Source organism: Miniopterus natalensis, chromosome 1 (genome assembly GCF_054644295.1).
Source record: "Miniopterus natalensis isolate mMinNat1 chromosome 1, mMinNat1.hap1, whole genome shotgun sequence".
Lineage (NCBI taxonomy): Eukaryota > Metazoa > Chordata > Mammalia > Chiroptera > Miniopteridae > Miniopterus > Miniopterus natalensis.
The window spans coordinates 64,429,654-64,455,589 of record NC_142081.1 but is presented as its reverse complement, the minus strand read 5'-3'; the positions used below and the strand labels follow the sequence as shown (position 1 = coordinate 64,455,589).

At 46.8% G+C, this 25,936-nt stretch overlaps 1 protein-coding gene across 2 annotated transcripts; it reads right to left on the bottom strand.

The window, feature by feature from the left end:
• Positions 1–968: 968 nt before the first annotated feature.
• Positions 969–6,170, bottom strand: ACTC1 (actin alpha cardiac muscle 1). 2 transcript variants are annotated; one of them, XM_087822405.1, is made up of 7 exons: positions 6,121–6,170; positions 5,466–5,616; positions 3,992–4,316; positions 3,172–3,333; positions 2,855–3,046; positions 1,875–2,056; positions 969–1,299 (listed from the first exon to the last, which is right to left on the bottom strand). In XM_087822405.1, exons 2-7 carry the CDS (start codon positions 5,592–5,594, stop codon positions 1,156–1,158), a joined length of 1,134 nt encoding a protein of 377 aa, XP_087678531.1. In that variant the 5' UTR covers positions 5,595–5,616; positions 6,121–6,170; the 3' UTR covers positions 969–1,155. The 2 variants fall into 2 exon arrangements, with proteins under 2 accessions (XP_087678531.1, XP_087678534.1); XM_087822408.1 differs by having other exon boundaries at positions 5,466–5,622; positions 6,121–6,138.
• Positions 6,171–25,936: the final 19,766 nt, after the last annotated feature.

Sequence of the window (25,936 nt, the reverse complement as noted above, 5' to 3'; positions counted from 1 at the left end):
CCACCAGCCTACCCTGTATGCTGGCTTCTGCCCCATTCCTTCCACTGAGATTTCCTCCCTGCCCTTCTCACCTCTCCAGTTATTCACCATCCTCACGACCCAGACCAATGTCTGTCTCCTTAGAGCCACACACATCGGGAGTTTATGTGGAGTGTATGTGGCCCCTCAAGGACAGAGCATAACTTACTGTTTTGGGTGCTGTCCCCAGCCCTCCCCCACCATATTGCAGAGCCCGGCATGGAGGAAAAGGAATATTGTGGCTTTCCCCTCCCTTCCCTCCCTCAGGATTTCATAGCCTTAAGTCTGCTCAACCCAAGACCCCAAGATTCCAAGCAAGTAAAGAGACTGAAGACCTTTGTCCCACAAGTTAGTCACGGAGTAGGCCGGAGTTTCTGGCACCTGTTGCCTCTTGTCTGTTTTGAACCTGCACATGGTCCTGGACTTGTTTAGGGGGCATTTGGAGTGGGTCATGCCAGGCTTAACTGTCAGCTGGCTTCTGCGTCTCACTGCCAACATGCATAGTCCTCAGGAAGACAACTGAAGAGTCCAAGAATTGAGAATTTAAGCTACATAAAATAATCTTTGACTTTCTCACTACCAATATATATGTGCTTTCTGCAAAGTTACAAAAACAGCTGCAACACATGCTCAAACAATAATTTTCACTATCCTTCATGGAAACTAATCTTAGAGAACTGTTTTAATTTCATTTCTTGCATATCTGAAGTTAAACCTAATCTACGTTTCAGATATGAAATACGTTCATGAATCTATCCCAAAGTGTAAAATCAAAATTCAGTGTCATAACTCCCAGCTCAATGTCACACTAACCCATCTGATGATCTTTGTGGTCCTGTCATATGACAATGTACACGGTGTCAAAGCCGTCAATCTAGGAGTTCACAGTCTGAAATACACGAGCACTGGCCGTACCCCAAGCCTGCCCCCCAAAAGGAAGTAAAAGAGGCTTTTGTAGGTTGCAAGTCCTGGTCTGGTTTATTTATAAAGCAATAAATATTAGAAGCACAAATAAATTGCACGTGTGTAAACAAACTGTACAATGGTTGATGAGAGATGAGGGAGGGTGGGTCGGGAGACTCCAAGAAGCATAACACTGTCATCCTGAATGTAAGGTAGACTAAGGGAGGAGGCCCCTCAGAAGCATTTGCGGTGGACAATGGATGGGCCTGCCTCGTCGTACTCCTGCTTGCTGATCCACATCTGCTGGAAGGTGGACAGGGAGGCCAGGATGGAGCCCCCGATCCAAACAGAGTACTTGCGCTCGGGGGGAGCAATAATCTGCGGAAAGAAAACAAACACTTCCAGGGACCTCTGAAGTTCCAAGCAACAGAGCAAGCCACACGTTGGAGAGACTCACAGAAAAATATCAGCTATTGGTTCACTGTAACGTCAGACACTTCATACCACAAATTAATATGGCTGCGTCAAGTAACTTTTCCTCTACATTATTTGTGTCATCAAAGACTTTACAAATAGAGTTCCCACTTCTCTGAACTCAAGCGCAATGTGGCAACAAGCTAAAAAACACTTCTCTGAACTTGAGTATAATGTGGCAACAAGCTAAAAGCCTCAAAGTTGGGAACTTTTAAAATGTGTTCAAAGATTTAGGTGGTGTGTTTTTTTCTTCAAAGATTTGTTTTTATCCACTGCTTTAAAGCACTTAAAAAGTCCCCTATCTTGGGAAAGGTGCTAGCAAAATCAGAACAAAAAAGTGCTAGAAAAAGTGCTAGAGAAGCTAAAAGATAAAGTTTTTAGTAGACAGGAAGCTCAGTGTAAGGGGAAAGGAGTTAGGAATATGTGCTGCTTGGAATATCAAGACCTGCTTGGGCTCCCCCAGGCGCAGAAGTCTTTACCTTAATCTTCATGGTGCTGGGAGCCAGGGCAGTGATTTCCTTTTGCATGCGATCAGCAATCCCAGGGTACATAGTGGTACCTCCAGATAAGACATTGTTGGCATACAGGTCCTTGCGGATATCAATGTCACACTTCATGATGCTATTATAAGTTGTTTCATGGATGCCAGCAGATTCCATACCTAAGAACAAGTTTTAAAAAAAATCACAGTGCACTTGGGCCAGGGGGCCAGGGTGGAGGGGTGAGAACAGGACTCCTCTGTGTTGGTAAACCATCACCATTTGTCTCCGAAACATATGTTCCTTTATTAGAGACACTGAAGGCATTTGGGGAACAGGTGTCCCTAAACGTGCTCACAGTTAGGCCACAAAGACTGCCAAGAAACGAACAATTGTATCTAGCACCTGTTTGGAGTGAACACTTGCTGTATCCACCAGATATATGAAGATGTATTGGCAAATAATAAGACACATTTAAGTTAAATTCATGCAAGTTTTATTTAGGGACCAAAATAAGATCCTCACAAGCTTCTTCCTGTAAATCATTCCTTAGGTAAGATGTTTGGTGGCATATACATGTCACTCCAGTTATTCCTAAGTGTTGCATTCAACAATGAGTAACTTAAAAGGAAAGTCCAGCTACTTGGTAATGAAGCTTATTGGAATAAACAGCACTCTTGAGTAATCGCCCCTTTCCTGCAGATGTGGATTATTCAGTTCCTACTCTGTCTCATCCTTTCTTTTGAGATAAAGCCCGGGTGTCATCCTTTCATTATTTCACTACAACAGAACAGTGACGGCCATCCCTTTAATGAGCCATCCGAACCTGAGACTGAGCCACATGGGACTCCCAAGATACGACATCTTTTCACTCAAGGGCCCATTAGCCCTTCTTCATCGCAATAGATTTTAACTCTGGGACCTCCCTCCCCAGATCTGCAGGGAAAAGCTGCGCCTCCGCCGCAGGCCCTACAACTCACCGATGAAGGAGGGCTGGAAGAGCGTCTCGGGGCAGCGGAAGCGCTCGTTGCCGATAGTGATGACTTGGCCATCAGGCAGCTCGTAGCTCTTCTCCAGGGAAGACGAAGAAGCGGCTGTGGCCATCTCATTCTCAAAATCCAGAGCAACATAGCACAGCTTCTCTTTAATGTCACGGACAATTTCACGTTCAGCTGCAGAAATAAAGGGTAGCCCTGTCAAGCTCTGAAGAAGGAAGTCAGCTGTGGGAGGTGGATGCACTCGCTGGTGAAGGAAAGAAGCAGACACATGCTATAGCACATGAGGTGCACACACTCACCCGTGGTGACAAAGGAGTAGCCACGCTCAGTGAGGATCTTCATGAGGTAGTCAGTGAGATCCCGACCAGCCAGGTCCAGGCGCATGATGGCATGGGGCAAGGCATAGCCCTCATAGATGGGGACATTGTGGGTCACACCATCCCCAGAGTCCAGAACAATGCCTGTCGGGGGAAAGAGACAAGCCTAAGGTAAATCCCTGATGACGACACCGCTTTTAGCCGAGTCGAAGCCTCCTTCCAATCTTGGCTAAGATAAACTAGCACTGGGCACGGATCCAGATAAAATTAGATCCCTTACGCACGGAGAATAAAAATGAGCATCATGAATGCTAAATCTGAAGCCAGCCATAGCTCATCCTTTTAAATATTATAGTAGAAAAATTTCCCCAGAACACTTTCAAATGACCATCCCTTTCATCAGTACATTATGTAAGTGTCCGGATGTGATTTTCTTTCCCCCCATCTTACTTACACGTGTTTCTCTCTCTTTTGACTCAGACCCCGTGGGGAATGTGGGCTCTCCCTGGGGCTGTTTGCCCAGGGGCTGTGATGGCATGAACACATGCCGATGACTGCGGCATTCCAGGCCGATACATTGTACGGAGGCTCACCATGTGACATCACATGGTTTCAACTCTTAGAAACCCATGCGCTCTGCAACTAACCTCGGGATATTACGGCTTCCTTTCTCTCCCAGCACTGACGCCTTCCCATGGAGTATGAGAGAAGGGTCATTCCTTTTCAGTTGGGGAAACTGATTCACAGCAAGGTCAGTGACTTGGGAATGTGATTAATCAGTGTCCCCAGAGCCCAAACATACCTGTGGTACGGCCAGAAGCATACAGGGACAGCACTGCCTGGATGGCCACATACATGGCGGGGACATTGAAGGTCTCAAACATGATCTGGGTCATCTTCTCACGGTTGGCCTTGGGGTTCAGCGGGGCCTCGGTGAGCAGAGTGGGGTGCTCCTCGGGGGCCACGCGGAGCTCATTGTAGAAGGTATGGTGCCAGATCTTCTCCATGTCATCCCAGTTGGTGATGATGCCATGCTCAATGGGGTACTTGAGAGTCAGGATACCTCGCTTGCTCTGGGCTTCGTCTCCTACGTAGGAATCCTTCTGACCCATACCCACCATGACTCCCTATAGGAAGAGAAAGGTGGTAAGATCAAGCTTCTCCCTTGTCAGGGGTATTACTGATGCCTTATAAATTTACGTCTAACTGCCCAAGTCAAGGAATACCTCATGAAGACCAGAAACAACAAACAATAGGATTTCACCCCAATTTAGAAATATCACTTCAAATCAGTCTAGTACCTATCCCCCCCACTCCTCCCTCCTAAAAAAAGGTATAATTCTATTATTTAGAATATAGCGGGGGGGGGGGCACGACAATGCTATTTCACTGAAGTTGAGCCTCACCTCGTTTTAAAAATAACATAATGCCTTCATTAAATTATTAAGCTCATCACTCATGTCAACTAGGATATAAATGACTACATTGTGAAATGACTGAATTAGTGACATGTATTTCTCCTAAGAAAAGATTTTGACATTCATCAAGCAGAGACCGGCTGATATGCCACTATCAGGCTGCCAGTGGAATCCAGCCTGCCCACAGCCGCCCTGCCCATCGCTCCCTGGCACCGAGGAGCAGAGCTCTCCGGTTTGGCAGCCTTTCTGACCAGGCATGTGGCAAAGCCAGGGAGGGTGGCAGTCCTCTTAATAAACAAGGTGGTATGTCACTATCACCATGGCACTTACTGACTCTGTCACGTCTGGCTTCTAAAAATGCAACAGCCAGGAAGCAGATAGATTCCATCTTTGGGAGCTCTGTGAACTGGTTGCGAACAAGAGCCAGGAATGTGCCCTGGCTCCTGGGTGGTTGAGAAGTTTTATTATGATGTTTTGAACTGGACTGAAGAGAAGCCAAGGAAAAAAGTGAAGTGCACAAAAGATAGCGGAGAAGACACCGAGGGCGCAATATGCAGGTGGGGAGTGGAGGAGAGAAGCTGCTGCCTTTCAGACCAGGGAGCTGGACCCTTGGAGAGCTGCATCCCTGAAGTGAACGCGGGGAAGCGCACGCTTCACACCCCCCTTCAGTGCGGGTGTGAGAATTGCCCGCCTAGGTCGGACTTGAGTCTAAGTCATCTTTAACTTATTCGACCTAAAGAGGTCATGAAAGCAGGGGGCTCAGGGGAGACAGCTCCTGGATGGCGGGGCGAAGGGGCTGCTGGAGGGCCGCGGGCGGGGCTGGGGACCGCCCCGGGACGGCGGGCGGGCGGGAGGTACCTGGTGGCGCGGGCGCCCCACGATGGAAGGGAAGACGGCGCGGGGCGCGTCGTCGCCCGCGAAGCCGGCCTTGACCAGCCCGGAGCCGTTGTCGCACACCAGGGCGGTGGTCTCCTCGTCGTCGCACATCTCGGCGCAGCTTCAGCGGGGTCTGCGGGTGGAGCAGAGGGGGGTTGGCCCAAGCTCCGCGCGCGCGGCGCCGGCCCCCTCCGCGCCCCGGGGGGAGAGGAAGCGCCGAGGGGTTTGGGGTGGGGGCGCGGGCGCCCTCAGCCCCAGGCGCAAGGGGGGACAGTCCCCTCTTACCAGGTCCTCCCCAGCCCCCTACGTTTTTGCCTTTGCACACACTGGGGACCCACTTCGGCCGCACCAGCACGCCCTGCATGCCCGTGCCCCAGCTGGAGAGCGGGGACCCCGAACACCTCGAGGGGGACCGTGGGGCTCCCCTTCCGCGCGCCCCTCTCCGGTGACTTCCCAGGACGCAAGAAGGGAGAGTCACATGGAAAAGTTTGGTCTCTTAAGAAAAAAGGGCCGGAGCGGCGGGAGCGCGGGGCTCTGGGTCTGAGACGGCCGGCGGCGGGCGGGGGCGGGGGCGGGTGCGGGGCAGGTGCGGGGCGGGCGCGGGCGCGGGGCGGGCGCGGCGGCGGCGCTGACTCACCGTCGGCGGGTCGGGCTCGGCTGGGCTGGGCGGCGGCGGGCGCTGGGTGCGGGGCGCGGGGCGCGCTGCTTTATAGCGCGCTGACGGACGGGGTCAGTTGGAGCGGCCGGGGGCAGGGGTGGGGGGCCCGGTCGGCCACCTTGCCTTATTTGGTCGCCTTCGCACCACTGAGGAGCGCCGAGGCCATTCATGGAGCCAAGGACAGGGGAGAGGATCAGCCGGGGGCCCCCCAGACCATGTAAGGAAGGGGAGGGGGCAGCCAGGGGGACGGCCAAATAGGGAGCTGGGGAGGGGCAGGCCGCGCGGGGTCGGGGGCAGGGGAAGACTCGGTGACGCCAGCCCCCCCCCCCCCCCCCCCCCCCGGGGGCGATCCCTGGGTGTGCTGCGGGCCGGTTCCTCCGGGCCCCGCCAGCCCGAGGCGATAAGCCGCCCGGGAGCGGGAGGCCGGCACCCCGCCCCCTGCTGAGGGGTCCTGACAGCTGGGCCGGGGCAGCCGGGAGCCACGGCAGCTCCTGGTCATCCAGGCCTGGGCGCCGGAGGGGCAGGGCCCTGGCCGTCCTCAGGGGCCCGCCGGGCACCACAGCGGCGCATTCGGGTGGCCAGGAGGACACCTGGGGCAGGGCACGCTTCTGGTCTAGTCCCCTCCGGCCTGAATGGCTTTACTTCAGGGGCTGGGGCTGTGCTCCTCTGGAGCAGAAAGCTGAGCTCAACCAAGGCCACCTTGGTCCCCAACCCATGCCCGGCTCAGGGGCTGGCCTGGGGAAAGGCCACGGAGAGCCACGGTGCCAGCCTCGCCCGGTCTTGCTGGAGAAGGGGTCAAGTTTACCCCAGACCAGACACCAGGGAGCTCTCCTCCATGCTGCCCGGGTTCTGCTCACACTCAGGCTCCGGTCTTTATCCAAACATGGACCCCCTGCTGCCAAATCAATGAAGAAAGAAATGCCAAAAGTAGCTGGTGGAGAGATGATCATCTGTAAACGGGGAGGGCAAAGCCCTTCACTGCAGGTGGAGACAAGACGGAGAGAGCAAACCCTTGCCAAGAGAACGGCAACCTCAACCATATCATACCGACGAGCAGCATCGTCATAACCCGCAATGAGTTAGAAAAGCAGTGCCGGGGCCCTGGAGCTAGTAAAGGAGAGTCTGCATTTTAGCCAGATGCCCAGCGGAGTTATATGCACATTAAGTGTGAGAAGCACTGGTATAAATGAGTGATATCAGCTCCTTCATAGAAACAGGTTTTGGGACTTTAGAGAAGGGAACAGAAAGACGACGTGAAGTGGGGAGAGGGGCCTAAGATCAGAGAGACATGCGAAGGACACAGACCTCTAGTTTGCCCTGGGGTGCCCTGCATTCTCAGTTCTTGACTGGCACTCTGATTTTTAATGCTTGTGTTTTTCCTCCTGTTCACACCAGTTAAAAATAGAAAACTGGGCACAGGCATCCATCTCTAGAGTGGTCTCGGATTGATATGCTGAGGAGGCCTGCTGATTAGATACTCGTCCTGGCTGGGGAATGCTGGGCCCTCCCGGCTGAGCTCCCCAACCATGTTTGGGTTAGTCTGGAGAAGAAAGTGGGGGCCGCTGGGTGATGGAGCCAGGTGAGGGGCCTGGCCGGGGTCTCCGCCCACCGAGCAGTAGGCCTTTCACAATGAAAATGACAGGATGCAAAGAGCAGAGCTGCCTCTGCTCAGGCAGATGCAGAAAACCCAAGAAAAGGGAGAAATGGTGTTACAGTCACACGGCCCTGGGTTCAAATCCTGCCTCTATCACTTACTACACCCTTATTTGTTCCTGGGCAAGTTGGTTCACTTTCTTGAACCCCAGTTTCCCTTCTGAAAAGGGTCAAAATAACTCTTTTCTGGCAGTGGTTATTAATTATTGTAATAGTTAGAGACACCTGGAAAAAACACATAGACGATAAAAGCAAATTTTAACGATTACAATTCAGTCATAGCGATACTTTTGGAGGCAGCTGTAGCTCTCACTTTTGAAGAATTGGGTCAATTTCATTTATCTATTGATTCAGTGAATGTTTATGAGACAAGAACTGGGCTAGTCACAGGGATACAGGGATAAATAAGACAGAGCCCTCACAGAATGTGCTGCAGGGCAATTCCAGGAAAGGCAGGGCCGATTATGGTACCTGCTAGGAAGGAAAGGGGGAATCACAGGGACAGTCACGACAAAAGGGAAACATCCAAAATGGAGTAGGACTGACGTTCACAAGCATTTGTGTGAAAAACAGTTTCTGCTTGGGAGTGGCTCATGGCAGATTCCCATGTTCACAGCCATATGGGCAAAGGGAGCTCCTGGAAAGTCGGGTTTATCACTGAACACCATGGTTATTGACCTGAATCCTTTGCAAATAATTCCCTAGCTCAGGGGGCCAGTTCCAGCCCACCCACCTTCGGGTCAGTCTGAGTGGTAGGGGTGGGCAGGTCAGTGGAGCACTGAGGCCAGTTTCATGAAACAATCTTCACCCTTAAAATGTTTTTAAAGCAATTTCATTTTTTCCGCACTTAGAAAAAAATGCATTTTTCATATGCAGTGTATTTGCGGTGAGAAAGAGCACCTTTTCCTTCAAAGAGCTGTGATGGTTCCATGTTTGTTCATTGTAATATTGCCCAATTTCCACATTTTAAAATTCTGAACCCTATTTCATATATTTTAAAATATAAGTCAGTGCCCAGCCGGCTTGGCTCAGTGATAGAGCATTGACCTATAATCCAGGAGATTGCAGTTCAATTCCTGGTCAGGGCACATGCCCGGGTTTTGGGCTCGATCCCCAGTGCGAGGCATGCAGGGGGCAGCTGACAATGGCTCTCTCATCATTGATGTTTCTATCTCTCTCTCCCCCTTTCCCTTCCTCTCTCTGAAATCAATAAAGATATTTAAAAATAAAATAAAATAAAAGTCAGTGGGAAAGTACAATTCAATAGTGAGTTTTCATTTGACATAATTTTTCAGGGATCCAATTAATTTGAAAATTAAGATTGGCTTCTGTCACGCCTGCTTAAGTATGTAAACATGACTTCACCTTGTGGTGCATTCTAGATAGTCCCTTTTAAAAACTGTGGTAAAATATACATAACATAAAATTTACCATGTTAACCATTTAAAATTGTACAGTTCAGTAGTGGTAAGTACATTTATATTGCCGTGCAACCAATTCTGCATTTCTTTTTTTTTTTAAATATGTCTTTGTTGATTTCAGAGAGAGGAAAGGAGAGGGAGAGAGAGAAACATCAGTGATGAGAGAGCTGTCATTGATCAGTTGCCTCCTGCACACCCCCGACTGGGGATCGAGCCCGAAATCCAGGCCTGTCCCTGACCAGGAATCGAACCATCACCTCCAGGTTCATACCACTGAGCCAGGCCAGCAGAACCTCTATTTCATTTTTTATGCGAATTGTGCAACTAAAGTGATTTCAAAACCCAGGATGGCTCTGTCCTGCAGTTGGAAAACAAACAAACAAACAAACAAACAGAAACCTGGTCTATATCCTGGGAGGGGGAGGATTCAAAATCTGGCGCCTGACTATGTGCCCTTTTCTTCACTACCACCCCAAATGCCCTCCAATCCACTTGGGCTGCTGTCCCCAGAGTGGAATGCTAGAACCATTTGCAGGCAAATTACCTGGGCCACCTAACAGAAACTCAGATTCCCTGGTTAACCCGGGGACACTGAATCTGCCTTTTAAATGAGTCAGCAGCCCTCTTCCCAGGTGATTCACGGAGCTAGAGATTTAGCAGCACTGTCTGGCTCTTCCTGCTCAGGCCCAGGGAACTTCGCTGAATGCCGCTGAAGCTGCCACTGCTGGCCAGAGTCCAGCTTGGCTGACCTTGAGCATCCCAGCGCGATGGCAAAGCCAAGGCGTGTCGCCAGGGCTCCTGAGGGCCAGCGAGGCCCTCTGGGCAGGGACAGGCCGTGAGGGAGCCGGGCGGGGCAGGCCGAGGGAACAGAAGGCGGGCCAGTTCCCGCTGCCCTTGCCTCAGGGGAAGCCTGCTTCGTGCACCATCTGCGGGGATCTGGAAGGGAGCGCCCGGCTTCCTCCTGGCACTGGGGGATTAGCAGCTACTTATCTCAGCTGTTCCCCCATTCGGAGGTGTTGCAGTATTTACAGAGAAGACAGAAGCAGGCTTCGCTTCTCCCCACGAGCCCTCCCGTCTCCTCCGGCAGCCCCTGCATTCCACCCCTAGGCCAGACCCTGGGGGTGGGGGTGGGGGTGGGGCCGGTCTTCCTAAACAATTCTGTTTGCTCCCCTACACATTTGCTCACTCCCACTGCCCTGGGGCTGGAGCTGGGTTTCAGTTTTCATTAAAAGAAGAAGGTGACCTGACTGTGAGGGATGCAGGCCCCCACACATCCTGGCGCGCAGGATTCAACGCCACCAGGCGTGCATGCTCTGCAGCCTGCTTGCCCGTGTTTTACATGCAGCCACCGCAGAGATTGCCCAGGGGGGAGGGCATTTCAACTCCATTAGACTCTGTTCTTGGCACACGCTGGCAGTCCCTGCCCTCTGACAGGATAGGACCGGCTGTGATGAACCCTTTAATAAGAGTTAGAAAAAGAAGACAAGGCAGGAGGTAGGGGGAGGCAGGAGCAAAAGGGAGAAGGGAGATCCTTTAGGGTCTTGGAGTCACGTGGGCCTAATGATCTCAAAGCTGAATTTTCACTCTTCCATCCTGGTGCAGGTCCGGGAAATCACAAAGGATTTCTAAAGGCTTTTCAATTCCATAAAAGGAGCCAGTCCTTGGAGAATGAAGTGCTGAAGCTCACAGGTTTCTGCTTGGAAGGTATTCTTCTGAGCTCAGACTTGGCTTGCTCCCCACACAGGCGGTAACTCTATTTATGGAGTATCAGTTTTTCAAGTGTTACCTGGAGCAAGCCTGCCTTTGAGAGCCCAGATGTGTCATTGCCCAACCCAAGCCTGACCGTGTTTCGCGCTCCCACAAGTGCAGGAGGGCCTGCGGAGGAGGTGAGAGCTGTGAGCTCACAGGTGCTCCTTCCTCCTGCCACTTTCGCTCACAAGCATGGGAATGTGGAGCCTGTCTCTTCCCCAGTGAAGAGCAGGCACACGTCTGACACAGGGTACGAGTGGCAGTAATTCGCATCACTAACACTCGCTGAGCAGTCAGAGGGGCCGTGCACTATCCTAGACTTTAGGTGTGCACATGGTTCAGGTGGAGTTTTCTAGGTGAAGCTGAACTGACTGCCAGCTGCCAGATCTGCAGAGCCGACACCAGTTTACAGAGCTGCTCTCTGATATGATGCCACCAGCTATATAAGAAATGCACCATCTTTATCACAGACAAGGTGTCACTGCCTCTATTGCAAGGATGTTGTCACAGGTGTTCATCAAAGGACACGGACTCCTTTTTGAGCCTCTCGGAAGAATTTCCAACTGACTCCAGGACCAAGAGCAGTTCTACTTAGTGACTGGCTTGTTTTTTTGTTTTGTTTTTTTAAATTTATCTTTGTTGTTGAAAGTATTACAGATATCCCTCTTTTCCCCCCCCATTGATCCCCTCCAACCCACATCTGCCTCCCCCCACCCCACAGCCATGACTGGCTTGTTTTGATCCTGTGGATCCTGAATCTAGTGACCAGCCAGGTCTTTCTTTGGGTGGTGGCTAAGAAAAATCCTAAACCACAGGTGTGGCCCAATTGTTAACATGATTATAAATTAATATGATTGACTTTACAGACCTGCCTCTATCTTTCATTTTTCGATCTCTCTCATTTTTAAGTTTTGTTGTCTGTCTTTGTAAGCTGCCATAGATCCTTTTGTGGGACAAGACAAAGGATGGAAGGATGCAAGGATGGATGGTTAGATGGATGGGTGGATAAGAACGCACTTTGGAGACAATGGAGAAAATATTTGCAATTGGAATTGGAGTGATCACTGTATAGGTAAATGTGTTTGTAGGTTTTTTCCATCCCAATGCAAGGGTGTATTGCTCAATAAAAACATCCATTGCCTATTCTGACTTCCCTCTTGACATCATGGGATGTATAACTGGCAACCTAAATTAACATTTTCCCCATTATAAAAATAATATGTGTTCTCTGTGGTAAACTAGGAAACATTAAACAGAAAAGCATGTCTGGTTGAGTTTGTAAAGCCCTATATTTTAACCCCCCTAAAATAAAGCTAAATGTGATATAAAATTTATGAGGCGTTGGCTTCCATAGCTACTTACAGCCGCTGGGTGGAGAAAAATAGTTTCCTATTCTGGTGATTTGCAAGAATGTACACTTGTTCTTCAGAGAGGTGTGCAATGCAAGGAATTCGAATTCAAAGCATTTCTTGATTTTACTATTATAATCTAGATTATCTCTAGTCAACAGCTGGGCCCAGAGAATGCCAAAATGGGAGCAGGCTCTGCCCTAGGGATTATACCATCCATATCTCACTTACAAACTTTAGTGGGTGGGTGTTAGTTTCCAACTCAGCTGTTGAACTCTTTCAAAGCTGCAGTCTAAAAAGAAGGATCTATCAATAACATAGAACTAAACCATATAAGTCTATTGCTGAAGATTTTTTCTTTATGTAGCTAGTCTGAAATCAGTTGTTTTGGGGAACATATTAGCAACTCCTCTTGGTTAAGACACAAATAACCAATTTATCTTAACCGCCACAGCCTCTGATTTAATTTCATAAATTCAAAAATAATAAAAATAAAGGCTTTGCCAAAAACCAGTCATCTGTGTTACTCAGGGGAAGGAAACAGAGGTTATGCCTCCAAAATAGAAACAACTGAAACACCTTCTCAAGCCACTTCTTGAGTGAGAATGCCTGCGCTCACACAGATAAGTAGGCCTGGGTGCTCATGGCGTTGCAGAGAGAAGAGCCAGCCTTTGAGAATGGAGAAGAAAACAGCCACTAAACCATGATGTGGCTTTGAAAAATGATCAGAAAACAAATCCTGAGCATGGCCCAAAGGATGCAACAGAGTAAAGTAGTATATCACCAGAAAAATACCTGCAAGAACTCAGGTGAGAACATTCTTTACAGATAAACAAGAAGGGGGTCCCCTGTTAACCCTTCTGCAAGTTCTACTTAAATGTGCAACTTTCCAGGGAGATATTTGAGTTGTTTAATATTATAGTTCAATATTTATAATTGCCACAAAAGTCGTACTAGGCTCATCTCTCCACCAATGTGTATAACCATCTTCTCTGTGTGTTTTCTGTCCAATGAGAGGAGGGCCCAGAGCCCTACTCCCAAGGGTGCAGAAAGGGAACCCTAGAACCTAAACTAAGCTGATCCCTGAGTCTGGCACAAACGGTCATGTCTGGTGTCCACTCAAGGATCACATCACTAAGCTACTGGCCCAAGGTGGTAGGTGGGGATGTGGAGAGGGGTAGGGAGACGGTGATGGGCAGAGTGAGCTATAATCCTTCCATCCTTCCACTCTTCCCATGAGTTTCTACCAGAATAGGAAACTGAAAATGATAAATCAGAAACACATACTGATACCAGTACAAGGGCTGAGTCTTTGCTTTCACACCGGGCAATGAAAAACCTTAGATAAATTGTGCTCATGATATCCAACTCAGGGATGTGGGCCCCACAATGGTAATGGAAGGAGCAAAATTGGTCGATGAAGCAGAAAGTATTGTTTATTAGAACAGCTCCAGTGTTTTGGAAGTGCCCACACCTCAGGCCTAAATATCAAGCCCATCATTAATAACTGTATCTATATACAGTTAGACAGTTTCCTTTGATCTAGCTGAAAACTAACCTTGATTCTGACTACATATGAAAAGTTAAATGTTAAGCTTGCCTACCTTCTCACCTGGAACATGTTTGTGTGAATCTGAGAGAATCTGTCATGAGTAGAAGATTTGTTGTTTCTATTTACTGTATGCCATAGAGCAGTCACATGGGTAGATCAAGTACCCCTGCCCAAAGCAACCAATTCAGTCACAATGATCTAGACAGGGTTCTAAAAACCCTAAGAATGACAGATGCTCTTCATTTTCTCAGGTATTTTTGGGTGTAGGTGGTCTAGAAAACATTTCATAATGTCACCACATAGAGGTTGTAATATGTAGGAATATACCATTTTTAAAAAAATAAGGGGTGCTAGGAAAATAGAGTACCCTATTGCCAGAGTCTGTGTCATTTCCAATAAAGTATCTTTTATCCCCCTTGTCTCTGTGAGCATTATTTAAATTCTCAGCATCCACCAAGAAGATGTCCAGGTCTCAGTGACTGATTTTGAACAAAGGGCCTCAAATAATTGCCCTGGGAAATTCAAGCTTGCTCTCACCTATGGGGAATCTCAAACATGTCCTTCGTCTCTCATTTTACAAATCAATCAGCAAAATATTTCAGGTCAAGAAACTCTTTGATTTGAAAGAGAGTTGTTCCTAAGTAAAATCAAAATAGTGAAGCTCATTGTGTAGATGTAGCTATGAACAAGGGAAAAGTTAATTTTCTAGCTAACTGGCATTCCCTTGAAATCACAGTGTGGTTCATTCAATCTGTCTAACTGCTATTAGTTAAATGCCTTCTTGGGGCAAAGCATTGTACTAGGTAGAACAAAGAATGTTAGAATGAATGAGACAGTGTTCACACACCAAGAAAATGTTTACACTACATTAGTTGTACACAGATCCGACCATCCACCACGAAGACTTGTGCTGAGCAGCATAGGAGAGAGATTTGACAAAGGCTGGCTGTGGGGATGGAAACGGGGAGAGCCTTTCTCACTAGGTCACTTGGGCAAGGCCTCATGGTCTAGGGACTTGGAGCTGAGGCTGTGAGAGCTGACTCGTAGGTTCCTTCCCATCCCAACCCACACCCTTTCTGCATAATTTTGTAAATGAGTTAGAGAGAGCGGACAGGACTGTGGGGAGATAGAGAGGCTTCAAAGACATGAACAAAACTGGGGAAATAATTAGTAAGCTTTAGGGTATTGTGCTATATTTGTGACATTATTTTCTAGCCTAACCATTTTTTTTCTTAATGACGAACAAACACAGATATGTTGCTCCCTTTTGGAATAATTGCGATGTGTTCCGCAGGTGCTCACCGAGTGCCCGCCGCGTACCATGCGCCACCCGGTGTCCTCCCGAGATGACCGGGGCGGCATCAAGTCAGAAGCGAGCACGCGACTGCGGGCGCCGCTGGCCTGGTCTGTTCAAATGAGAAGCGTGTGAAATGCGTGTGTGCGTGTGCGTGTGCCTGTGTGTGTGTTTGCAAGGGCAGCCTCTGCTTATTCGTGAGCTGAAAGCTGGCAGAGGCCTGAGAGAGAGCTCGTCCCCACTCCGCCAAGGGCCTGAGAAGTTTCAAGGTCACCTGGACACAGCCCCCTCTGACTGCTGAAGCTGTTTCCCAAACCTCAGCAGACACCAAAACTGTCAGCGGAGGGCAGGGGGCAGACGGGCAGAAAAGGAGGACTCTGTTACATTTTCCACTGGATATTTATGTATTGTTTGACGATTTTCCAGAGCCACGTGTTAATTTTGTAAAAGAAGAAAATCTGACTTAACGCCTTCTTGCTTCAGATGCAGGATGCTTTTGTCTTGCTTACCCAGTGGAGACATCTTCATAACAGCTTCCACATCGTTGAAGAAAGACACTGCATCCCACGTGCTCTTTGGATCTTTCACCAGCAGTGCGCATTTTAAAACTGTTTTTATTTTTGGTCAGTAATCTAACTCTGCTCCAGGATTTCCATGTGCAATAAAATTTCTTTTAGCCAAATTGATTATGTGTTGGGTTTCTGTTTAAATGGAAAACAACAACCATTGTTTGGAGAATTAAACTCATCTAAATACACCCACGCAAAATGACAGAGAAGATCATTTAATTTGCTTCAGCAGTGATTTATAGGATATTCTCATTTTGAAAACAAATTCTTGTCACATACGATGGCATAATATATATGACAGATGTAGAATGTTGAGCTTATAAGGTCCTGAAAAGTTGCTATATTAATTAGTTGCTGGTATCAACACACCTGTTATCTATTTATCTCTCTTAAAAATCAAGTAGAGATCAGACCTCTGGTTTTGGCCAAGATGGAGCACCCTGTTTCTCCCAGGTTCTCCCTCTTACAGCTGTGGCCATCACAACAAGCAAACATGGGAAGACTCAGAGGAAAGACGGTGGTGAACTGCCCGGGGTCTTTGGCCCTTGAGAAACAGCATGGTGAGGAGTTCTGCTGAGGACGTTCCAATGTCTGTGGGCATGTGTGCTGCACCAGGTCCTGATGGCAGTAGGCACACCACAGGGTGACAGAAGACCCCAGAAGGAAGCTCTTCTTCACACTTGCTTAAGGTGGAATCTGGCACAATGAGCAGACTCAGCAACAGAACCTAAAGCGTGGAGAGGAGTGATGCTTCTGATGAATGGCAAGGTAGCTTTGAAAACACACCAACTGAGCCACTCCAGGAGCAGGTGAGCACTTTGAACCAAAAGGCCTCTTTTGCAAACAAAGAGAGCTGTCCCACAGCTGTCACAAACTCACGGGGCCCGAGGGCCTGTGCTGGGCATTCCTAGGACAGGAGCAGAACTTAGAGGTTGGGAAGTTAGTTTCCTGCTCTGGTCCAGATCCACAGCTGAGCTGAATGGGACTTAGCCTGTGATGCAGCACCAGGGGAAGGCAGCCAGGAGGCCTGGGTGTTGGCAGCCAGGAGCAAGAGGCAAAGGCTGTGCAAATGACGGCCAGAATAGCAGCCCACACTTGACCTGGAGCACCTGAGGCACTCCCCAGGAAGTCTAGGGAACGAAGAAGAGGTGGGAACCTAAAAAGCAGGCATGTGTGAGAGATGGGGAAGGGAACAGTGATAGTTCTGCAGATAGGGGCTCTCAAGCAGACAGAAATCTAGCCCAGTGCTCTCAATCTTGGCCACCCATGGAATCACCTAGGGAGGTGATGCCTGAGTCCTGCCTCCACGAGTCATGAACTGAGAAAGAATTCTTGTTCTGTAACAAATCATCTCCAGATTCTGTTGATTTACACTGAAAAAAAAAAAGGAGGTATGTGTGTAAGTTGGAGGAAGGAAAAGAAGGGATGTGTTGCTTCTGCTTTGGGCATGAAGTGTTCACATATAACGTGTCAATACGATGGAAAACAATTTAGCTTTGGCCACACAAGGGAGGAAAAATCACAAGTGTGTCAGAGACCTGTGCTGGCCCTGTCACTCTGCCCTCCTTCTTCGCCAGGGCCAGCTTCCTGTCCTGTGCTAATTTATGAATTTTCTCTAGTGGAAAGTAGGATGTGAATCTCACCTCCAAAGTGAATTTGACGTGTTCAAGCTAAAGAACACATGGAAACAGAAAGAAAAAGCCACCAACTCACAGCCAAAGTTCTTTTCATTAAAGTGTCAGCAAGTCTTCAAAACTGATGTGTCCTATTTCTTATACATGAAAAGAATATAAGATGACATGAGGTCAGGAAAATAAACACCGTATTTACAATTAGAAGCTCTTTTGGAGATGTGGTCATGTCCCTGTGTGATACCATATAGACTGAGCATTTCACGGGGCACCAGGGGGCAAAAAACAAAAACAGAAACAAAAACGCCTCGTTAAGGAAAAGGCCCCACACAGGTTAGAAAAATGCCCACATGATCTGGCCACCCTGTTACCCAACTGGGCGTCCTGGGGGGCCAGGGAGGGTCTCTGGGAATATTTGTCCTGCCCCCTTCTCCCCAGTTCCCAAAACCATACTTCTTCTGTTCAGCTAATTAAAGACTCATTTGGGATTATTAAGATATTTATTTTTTCCATTTCCCCCTCTAAGGGTAAACCTATTGTATTATAAATGCACATTATTCTTGTTAAGTTTTATGCAGTTTGATCATCTAAAAGCAAAGATCTAGATTGGAACCAAAATCAGTTGATCCTTTCTGCCCACGGGAGCTGGCTGGTGATGAAAGGAGGGGCAGTGGTGCCATTAGTATTGTCACGCTATCTAATTTAGAACAACAAAGACAGAGAAGAATGCTAACTGGTACAGGGGGCTAATACTTAGAAGACTACTGGGGAACTTGACAGTGAAAGGAAAAAAGTGTGTGTTATTTTTATCAAGTACCCTTCTGCAGGTAATTGTTGGCTGTCGTAAGTCCCTGTAGCTGGAATTCTGCATTGGGAGGCCACACCTCCAATATTCATTTGAGAAAAGTTTAGGACACAATCTCCAAGGATTTTGTCCAGACAATCAGTGTTGAATGGAGAAAGAGCTTACTACAGGTTGGAGTAATCAGGGGAGGCTTCCTTGAGGATGTAGTGTTTGGTCTTGAGTTATGAGTAGAGTTGACCAGGAGTACAGAAAAGGGAATGGCAACCCAAATAAGAGGCACAGAAAAAGCCAAACCATAGAGATGGAAAAAAGTTCAAAATGTTTTCAAGGGAGACTAAGGAAAATGACCTGGTTGAAGCAGAGATGCTCAAGGATATAGCTTATAAATGCATTTAACAGTTTAATTAAGGGGAGAGAGAAAGATGCATTCCAATGACATACTTCCTTACCAGAAACTCGTTTTTTAACCATAGGTAATGATAATATCAGAAGTATAGGGTAAATCTAAGTCACCAGAAAAGGCTGGTTTAGATGCAAACATTACAGTAGTTAAATACAACATCCAGCTGATTGACAAAAGCCCCCACCCCAGGGGAACCCCGTATCCACCTTCTCCAGGCTTATACCCTAGCAGAAGACTTACGGTGACACTTTACCCCATAGAGCCCTAGCTGCCCGGTCATCTTTGTAAGTTGCCCTTGTCGGTGCATAATTTTACTCTCCACCTTATTTCATGCCATCTCCGGCCTCTTTGAACCTTCAGTGAACTCCCACTCTTGAGACAGACCTGTGAAAAGGAGTTTTAGAAATGAGGCTAGTGGGGGAATCCCAGCCATTACCAGATGTGAGAGACTAGCAGCATTTTCTAGGCCTTCACTTGGCCTTTCCTTCCCTGACTTTCTCTTTCACGCCTCACACTCACTAACTCCGGGCTTTTCTCCTCTGCGCTGTCTACTCTCCCACGGTGGTGTGCTGGTAAATTGCTCTCTAAAAAACCAAAGCCTTGATCTGTAGTGTGTGTTGATTTCTGTGATATAAATACTTCCACCACAGCTGATTTTAAGCTACTACCTTGAAATATTTAACAACCAACCGGAGAGCCTGGGCGCTGGGCCTTGCTCTCCGAGCACCTGTCTTGCCCCATGCTCCCTTCCATTCCCCAGACAGCTCTCCCCTAGGGCCTCTACTCTTTGGCCCTTGTAGGGATTTTGTGCTTGCTAATAGGGTTACAGCAACTAGGGTCAGCTGGCTGAAGTATCCTTGAGTCACTGATGTTCGAGCTGTAGGATGCTATGCCACATACTCTACTGTTTCGTGTGTTGGGGCTCACCTTCCATCTCTCATGAAGTTCAGTATTTTAGCAGGAGCAGGGTATGATCGGAGGGCGCAACAAGAAGCATTCAAAAGCCTCTTCCTTCTTCAACAAAATTCGGGCTCCCCAGCATTCTGGGCATAGTTCTTTTGTACCCTTGACAAAAGGCAAGACCTCTTATGCACGCCCCTTCAATTACCTGGGGATCTTGTTAAAAATGCAGATCCTAATTCAGGAGTATGGAGGGTGCTGACAATTTGCATTTTTAACCAGCTCCCAGATGACGTGTGTGCTGCTGGTCCCAGGACTGCAGTTCGAGCAGCATCGAGCTAGATGACTCCTGAGGTCCTTTCCAGCGCGCTGTGTGCCCCATGCAGGATCTCGATCCTCTGCCTGTTGTGCAGGGCTTTTCATTTATATCCAAAATTTCTGAGCATTCTAGAGAGCCTGTCAGCCTCATCTATTGCCATATCTTGGCTCAATTTTCACTTACATCAACTCTGACTTGCTTTAATATTCAGGAATAAGACAAAACCACAAAGCCAAAAATATTGCATGGAAGTGAGGGAGGAATCAAAGTGAATAATTATCTTATTAGAAAGTTTTGAAAATATGGGAGGAACTAAATGAATTGAATTGATTTGAACTGAATTAGAGAACACACAGCTCTGCAAGCCACAGGCTAGGAAAGACGGCTGGATGTTGACAGTTTTTCTGTAGTCTTGTAATACTCAGTTGGGTCACCACTGGAAATTTAGCAGCCTGTGGTTTTCTTCTATTGAGCATTTATAGCTTAAAAAGTCCCCACGTTTACATATAGAGCAGTCTGAAGTTATGTTATTTTAGCATATGGTATTGTTTCTGATATGTGAATTTTGGTAGATATTTTGGGCAGTTAGTGCTAAAAATTAAAATAAGGAAAGCCACCACTTACCTTCTACTACAGTACTAGTTCCCACTTAGAGTTAGTGTTTTCATACTTCATTTTAATCACTTTCATACTGTATTTTGTTGACCTATCATCACTTTACTGAATCAGCCTCTGAAATTCACATAAGAAAACAACAGTGCTCAGGATTTCAGCAGCTCAGTAGGCAGGCCTTTCTCACTAGAGGGGAAGAAATGAATCTCAAGATAAAGAGGTCGAGTCTTAGGTCTTCCAAATGCATTTCTCAGAATGTGTGCGTTCCAGAATTTTCAGCTCATCCGCACTTAATGTAATACTCAAAGCATGGAGAGAAGATATTAGAAAAAGCACCCGAGGTCATATCTGCAACAAGAAAATTATTGGCATTGCAAACTGATTTCTTTTATTGAAAGATTAAAGTTATTCTTTCTCTTTTTTTTAAATCCTCACCCAGGGATATTTTTCTTATTGATTTTTAGAGAGAGTGGAAGGGAGGGGGAAAGAGAGAGAGACATAGATGTGAGAGAGACTCATCGATTGGTTGTCTCCCGCCCCGACCGGGCCAGGGATTGAATTGGCAACCAAGGTACATGCCCTTGACCGGGAATCAAACCCGAGGCCTTTCAGTTCACACGTTGATGCTCTAACCACCGAGCCAAACCAGCCAGGGCAAAGTTATTCTCTTTTCCGACACGTGAATATGGTTCACTAAGTAAATATTTGCAATCATTAAATAAATATTTGGATGTCAGCTACGTGCAAAACCCTGTGCTTGCTGCCATAAAATAGGCTGAGCCAAAGGCAGAAGAGTTACTCTCCAAGTTTCCCAAGTTTTAAAGTGTATTTTCTTTTTTTTACCTATCGATGTCACTCTTGAAGGCACCCTACTTGTGTATCTTATTATGCCCTAAAACGGCCACATTTTTGTTCATTTGCACAAATTCTTTGAAACTTTGACCAAACCAAGTCAACTTTTTTTTAGGAAAATATATATTTCTCAAATGTGTTTTTTCCCTGGGGCTTGAGTTATCCGAAAAGCATGTTTGAAGTAGTCCCCAGTGCTCACAACCTGACAAACAGGAAAAGTTGACTTTGTGGATAATAATTCCCGACCTGTTTAGTAGGTCTGAGCACTGGGTGTCTGATGAAACGCACACTAGGATGCTACCCTTTCCACCAAAAGCCTCAGCCCTCTGTGTGAGCACACAGCACTTTCACGATTAGGGAGCTATCGATTGTGAAATGCACCATTGTTTCAAAAACAGATATTTGGGGGGGGGGGAAGCCTCTCTATAAAATGTACACATGGTTATAAATGTTAAAATAGAGGAAAAAGTACATCTTAGAATCGGGGAATATAATGTTATCACAAACATACATATACATACATATATAATACATATTTGCTCACAAGCATACCCATATATATTTAAATCTCTCTCTCTCTCTCTCTCTCTCTCTCTCTCTCTCTCTCTCTCTCTCACACACACACACACACACACACACACACACATTATCTATGTGGGAAAACCTCCAGCATCACAACAAATATATTTCCATTTCACATCCTGATTCACACATGCCATCAGTAGAAGCACACTTCTCACATAAGTGATGTAATTTTCACAGTTTGGGTGCCATTTATCCTTCTTAAAATATTTTAGTGCAAATGAGAATTTTAGTGTGACGATATGGAAGTTTAAATTTACAGCAGTCAGGAAATTCCCAAAGTAGATAAGAACTTCTAAACATCACACGTACACACGATGGCTACGTATAAATAGAAGCGATGATCCTAACGATTTTCATTGTGTTTAGAGGCATTGAAATCATATAACAAATGAAACGGAATTATTTTTATGTTGATTTATGTAATTTTAATTATTAGGGTCAATCACTTTCTAAAACTCAGTAAAATAAAGAGGTTAGATGTGACATTTTGACAGGGAAAGTTAAACCTGGCTCCTAACCACAGAAGAAAAACATAAGCAAAAGATAAAAGATAAACAAGAATAGAAGATGACATAACCATCTGTCAGCCTCCCAGGGCATATGTTGGTTTTCATGATGGTGTTTTCTGTTCCCTTTTTCAATGCTTTACTGGGCAGCACGCAGCTCACTTAGCAACATGCAGGTGTAGGATTGAGACAGACACTGCTGATAATAGTTAACTGGCTTTAGGGTCACTGGTAGATAACCTGGCTTGTCCACTGAAAGACTTTGGACAATGGCCTTAAAGCACCAGTTTTAACCCAAGATAAGAATCTCAAAGCTACTGAATAGAAGACAGATTTTTTACATGTATGTATGTATGTATGTATGTACGTCCATGTATAAAAATGCAGGGCAAGAGATACTATAGACAAAGTCATTAGAGAAAGTAAAGTCTTCCAGTTCCAGCAGATAGTGCACCAGGATCATCTTAAGCTCTCCCATGACACACTAGTAGAGATGCCAGGTAATATAAAGCAGTACTTTTTATAAGTGTATAGAAGTCTCTGTAAGAAAAGGACATCCCCAGATGCTAGAAATGAAGAGGGAGCCGAAAACCTGGAGTTAAGAATGTCTTCTGATGAAGGGGCTATTTTAGAAAGTGGCTGGCTATCCATTGCGTAACCTAAGGGCTAGAGTAATTTTTTCCCTTTTGTGTTGAGTTAAAATTCTATAAATCTTACCTTAGAATTATAAATATGATGTGCACATATTTTAAGAAACTTGATGAGTTTTTTAAAAATGCGCACGCCCACGTCTGCATCACCCCAGAAAGTTCCTTGGGCCCCCTTCCAGTCGATCTCTACTCCCACAGGCAATTATTGTTCTGATTCCTATCACCACAGATTCTTATCACCGTGTTCCAGAATTTTATATAAATGGAATCATAATGTATGTATTCTTTTATGTGTGGCTTCTTTCAACAGTGGGGGAGGAAGATCCAGATTATCTACACGTAACTATGCCTAAAGGGGTGTTTAACTGACAAAATTTACTGATGGTGACAAAAGGCTTTTATGAGAAGGACAACCCACACTCTACTGTACTGTAAAGGGAACACAGAGGATTCCAGTATCAGTCTCCTCTTCTGCCTCACTAAGAAGTTGTTGGTGCCCTGGCCGGGTAGAGCTGGGGGTTAGAGTGTCATCCCAATATGCAGAGGTTTCGGGTTTGATCTCCTGTCAGGGCACATACAAGAATCAACCAATGTGCATAGATAAGTGGAACAACAAATTGATGTTTCTCTCTCTCTCTCTTTCTTTTTCTCCCCAAAATCAATAAATTTTAAAAAAGAAAAAGCTGTTGGTAACGCTTAACCAGTGTGGATGGGGAACAGGCTCTGTATTGGACCCATCTTCATGGTACAAATTATTCCTGTCACGCAGGTGTGGATCTGTGGGCAAAGGTTGGATTTTTCTTCAAGGATCATAGTTTCAAGATTTGGACTTCACAGGATACACTTATTTATAAACCGCCTTCAAGCGCTGAGTCTTTGCTATTTTGTGAACCTGAGTAACCCTGCAGTTGCCTGTGTTTCTAACACGGACATGATGGGTCGTCTCTTTCTCTGGAACTGTGGACCAGGTCGGCTGCATTCTGCTTTCCTGGGACAAAGACAGGGGAAGGCTTCAATATCTAGTTTCCTTGTAAAAGTCTCTTTCTATGCCCGGCTGGGCGTGGCTCAGCGGTTGAGCATTGACCTGGGATCCAGGCAATCGGGGTTTGATTCCCGGGCAGGGCACATGCCCGGGTTTTGAGCTCGATCCCCAGTCTGGGGCATGCAGGAGGCAGCTGATCAATGACTCTCTCATCATTGATGTTTCTCTCTCTCTCTCCCTCTCCTTTCCTCTCTCTGAAGTCAATAAAGATATATTTTTTTTAAAAAATCTCTTTCTGTTTGAAGAAGCTTTTGTGCAACACCTTGATGCTTCCTCCAATCAACAATAGCACAGAACTTTGAGTTAATAACTTTATTTCCAAAATTGTACGAATTACATGCATTGCAAGCCGTCTAAAGGAGGGAGAGGCTGTGACAGGGATCCTAGACTGGTTTCCTCTTACCCTTTCTAAAGATGGTGGTGATGATCGTGGCTTAGAAACATTATGGCATTTCTTTGATTCTCTGGATATGGGATTGACTGAATGAATTTTTTTAAAGTCTGGGGAGAAGCTGAAATACCCAACTATAAATACCCTGCCTTTGAGATTTTCTTATGCAGGTAGGCAAAGGGGAGTGGAGGATGGGGACATCTGCAATAGTGTCAACAATAAAAATAACGTTTAAAAAATAAAAAATATTTGTATGTGCGTCACTGCATTCAGGTGAATGAGCACTTGGGAGCTTACTAGGTAATGATTGATGCCGACTCTGAGCAACATATAAATCTGCAGGCCTGTGGCATCCTTCAGGTCTCCAAACTAATGGGCATTTGGTCAGAAAGCTGTCTCTCCTTCGTTGTTAAATGGGACGGTGCTAGTTTCCCAGGCTTGAAAAGAAATGCAGGTGACAACATCCCAACAAAGCCCCGCCCACATACCAAGCAGGTGGCCTTAGCTGATGCACTTCTCACAGCTCCGCGCCCATGTGAACATCTCTGTCAATTTCTACACTACTCTTCTCCCAGTGGTCACATTTTATTTTATTTTATTTTATTTTATTTTATTTTATTTTATTTTATTTTATTTTATTTTATTTTATTTTATTTTATTTTATATTTTATTATTTTATTTTATTTTATTTTATTTTTTTAATATATCTTTATTGATTTCAGAGAGCAGAAGGGAGAGGGAGAGGGAGAGAGAGAGGTCGAAACATCAATGATGAGAGATTCATCGATCGGCTGCAGCCCACAACCCGGGCATGTGCCCTGACCGGGAATCAAACCTCGATCTCCTGGATCCTAGGTCGACACTCAACCGCTGAGCCACGCCGGCCAGGCCCAGTGGTCACATTTTAGATGTTTTAGTTAGTCCATAATGGCCCAGGTCTTTGTTGGAAGCTCTAGGCAGGATTTATTCCCAGCAGCTTGGGGCTGGAACGGCCCTTAAAGATCGGTCAGATCAAGGCTGCTGGCATTAGAGCTTGTGTTTGGTGACTTTCCGATCTAAGATGCCACTGGCCACCTTCTCTATCTCGGCCAGTGAAGGAGGAAGAAACATTTCAGCTGGGCTGAGATGGTGGTGGGACGGAGAAGGGAGGTGAGCAATGACCCCCTGCCTGGCGGGAAGGGGGGAATCAAGGCTCAGGGGGAGGAGAGACAGGTCAGGGAGAACAGGGTACTGGGGTGACCGTGGGGGCAGTGAGAAGTCCCAGACCTCTGACACTGGGAGGTCACAGCAAACCCTGGTGAGCAGGAAGGGACCCAGGGAAGAGACTGGGCCGTGAGCCAGAAGCAGAGGAGAGGCGTCAGCGGCCGCGCCCCAGCCAGCTCCCCCTCGGCAGGAGGGGCTGCCCGGCAGATGCCCGCGGCCTCGCGCTTGGCCGGGCAGGCGCACTGAGCAGCGAGTCAGCACCAGGCAGCCACTCACCCGTTTTTGGAGCCAAGTTTCTAGTCATTTCTG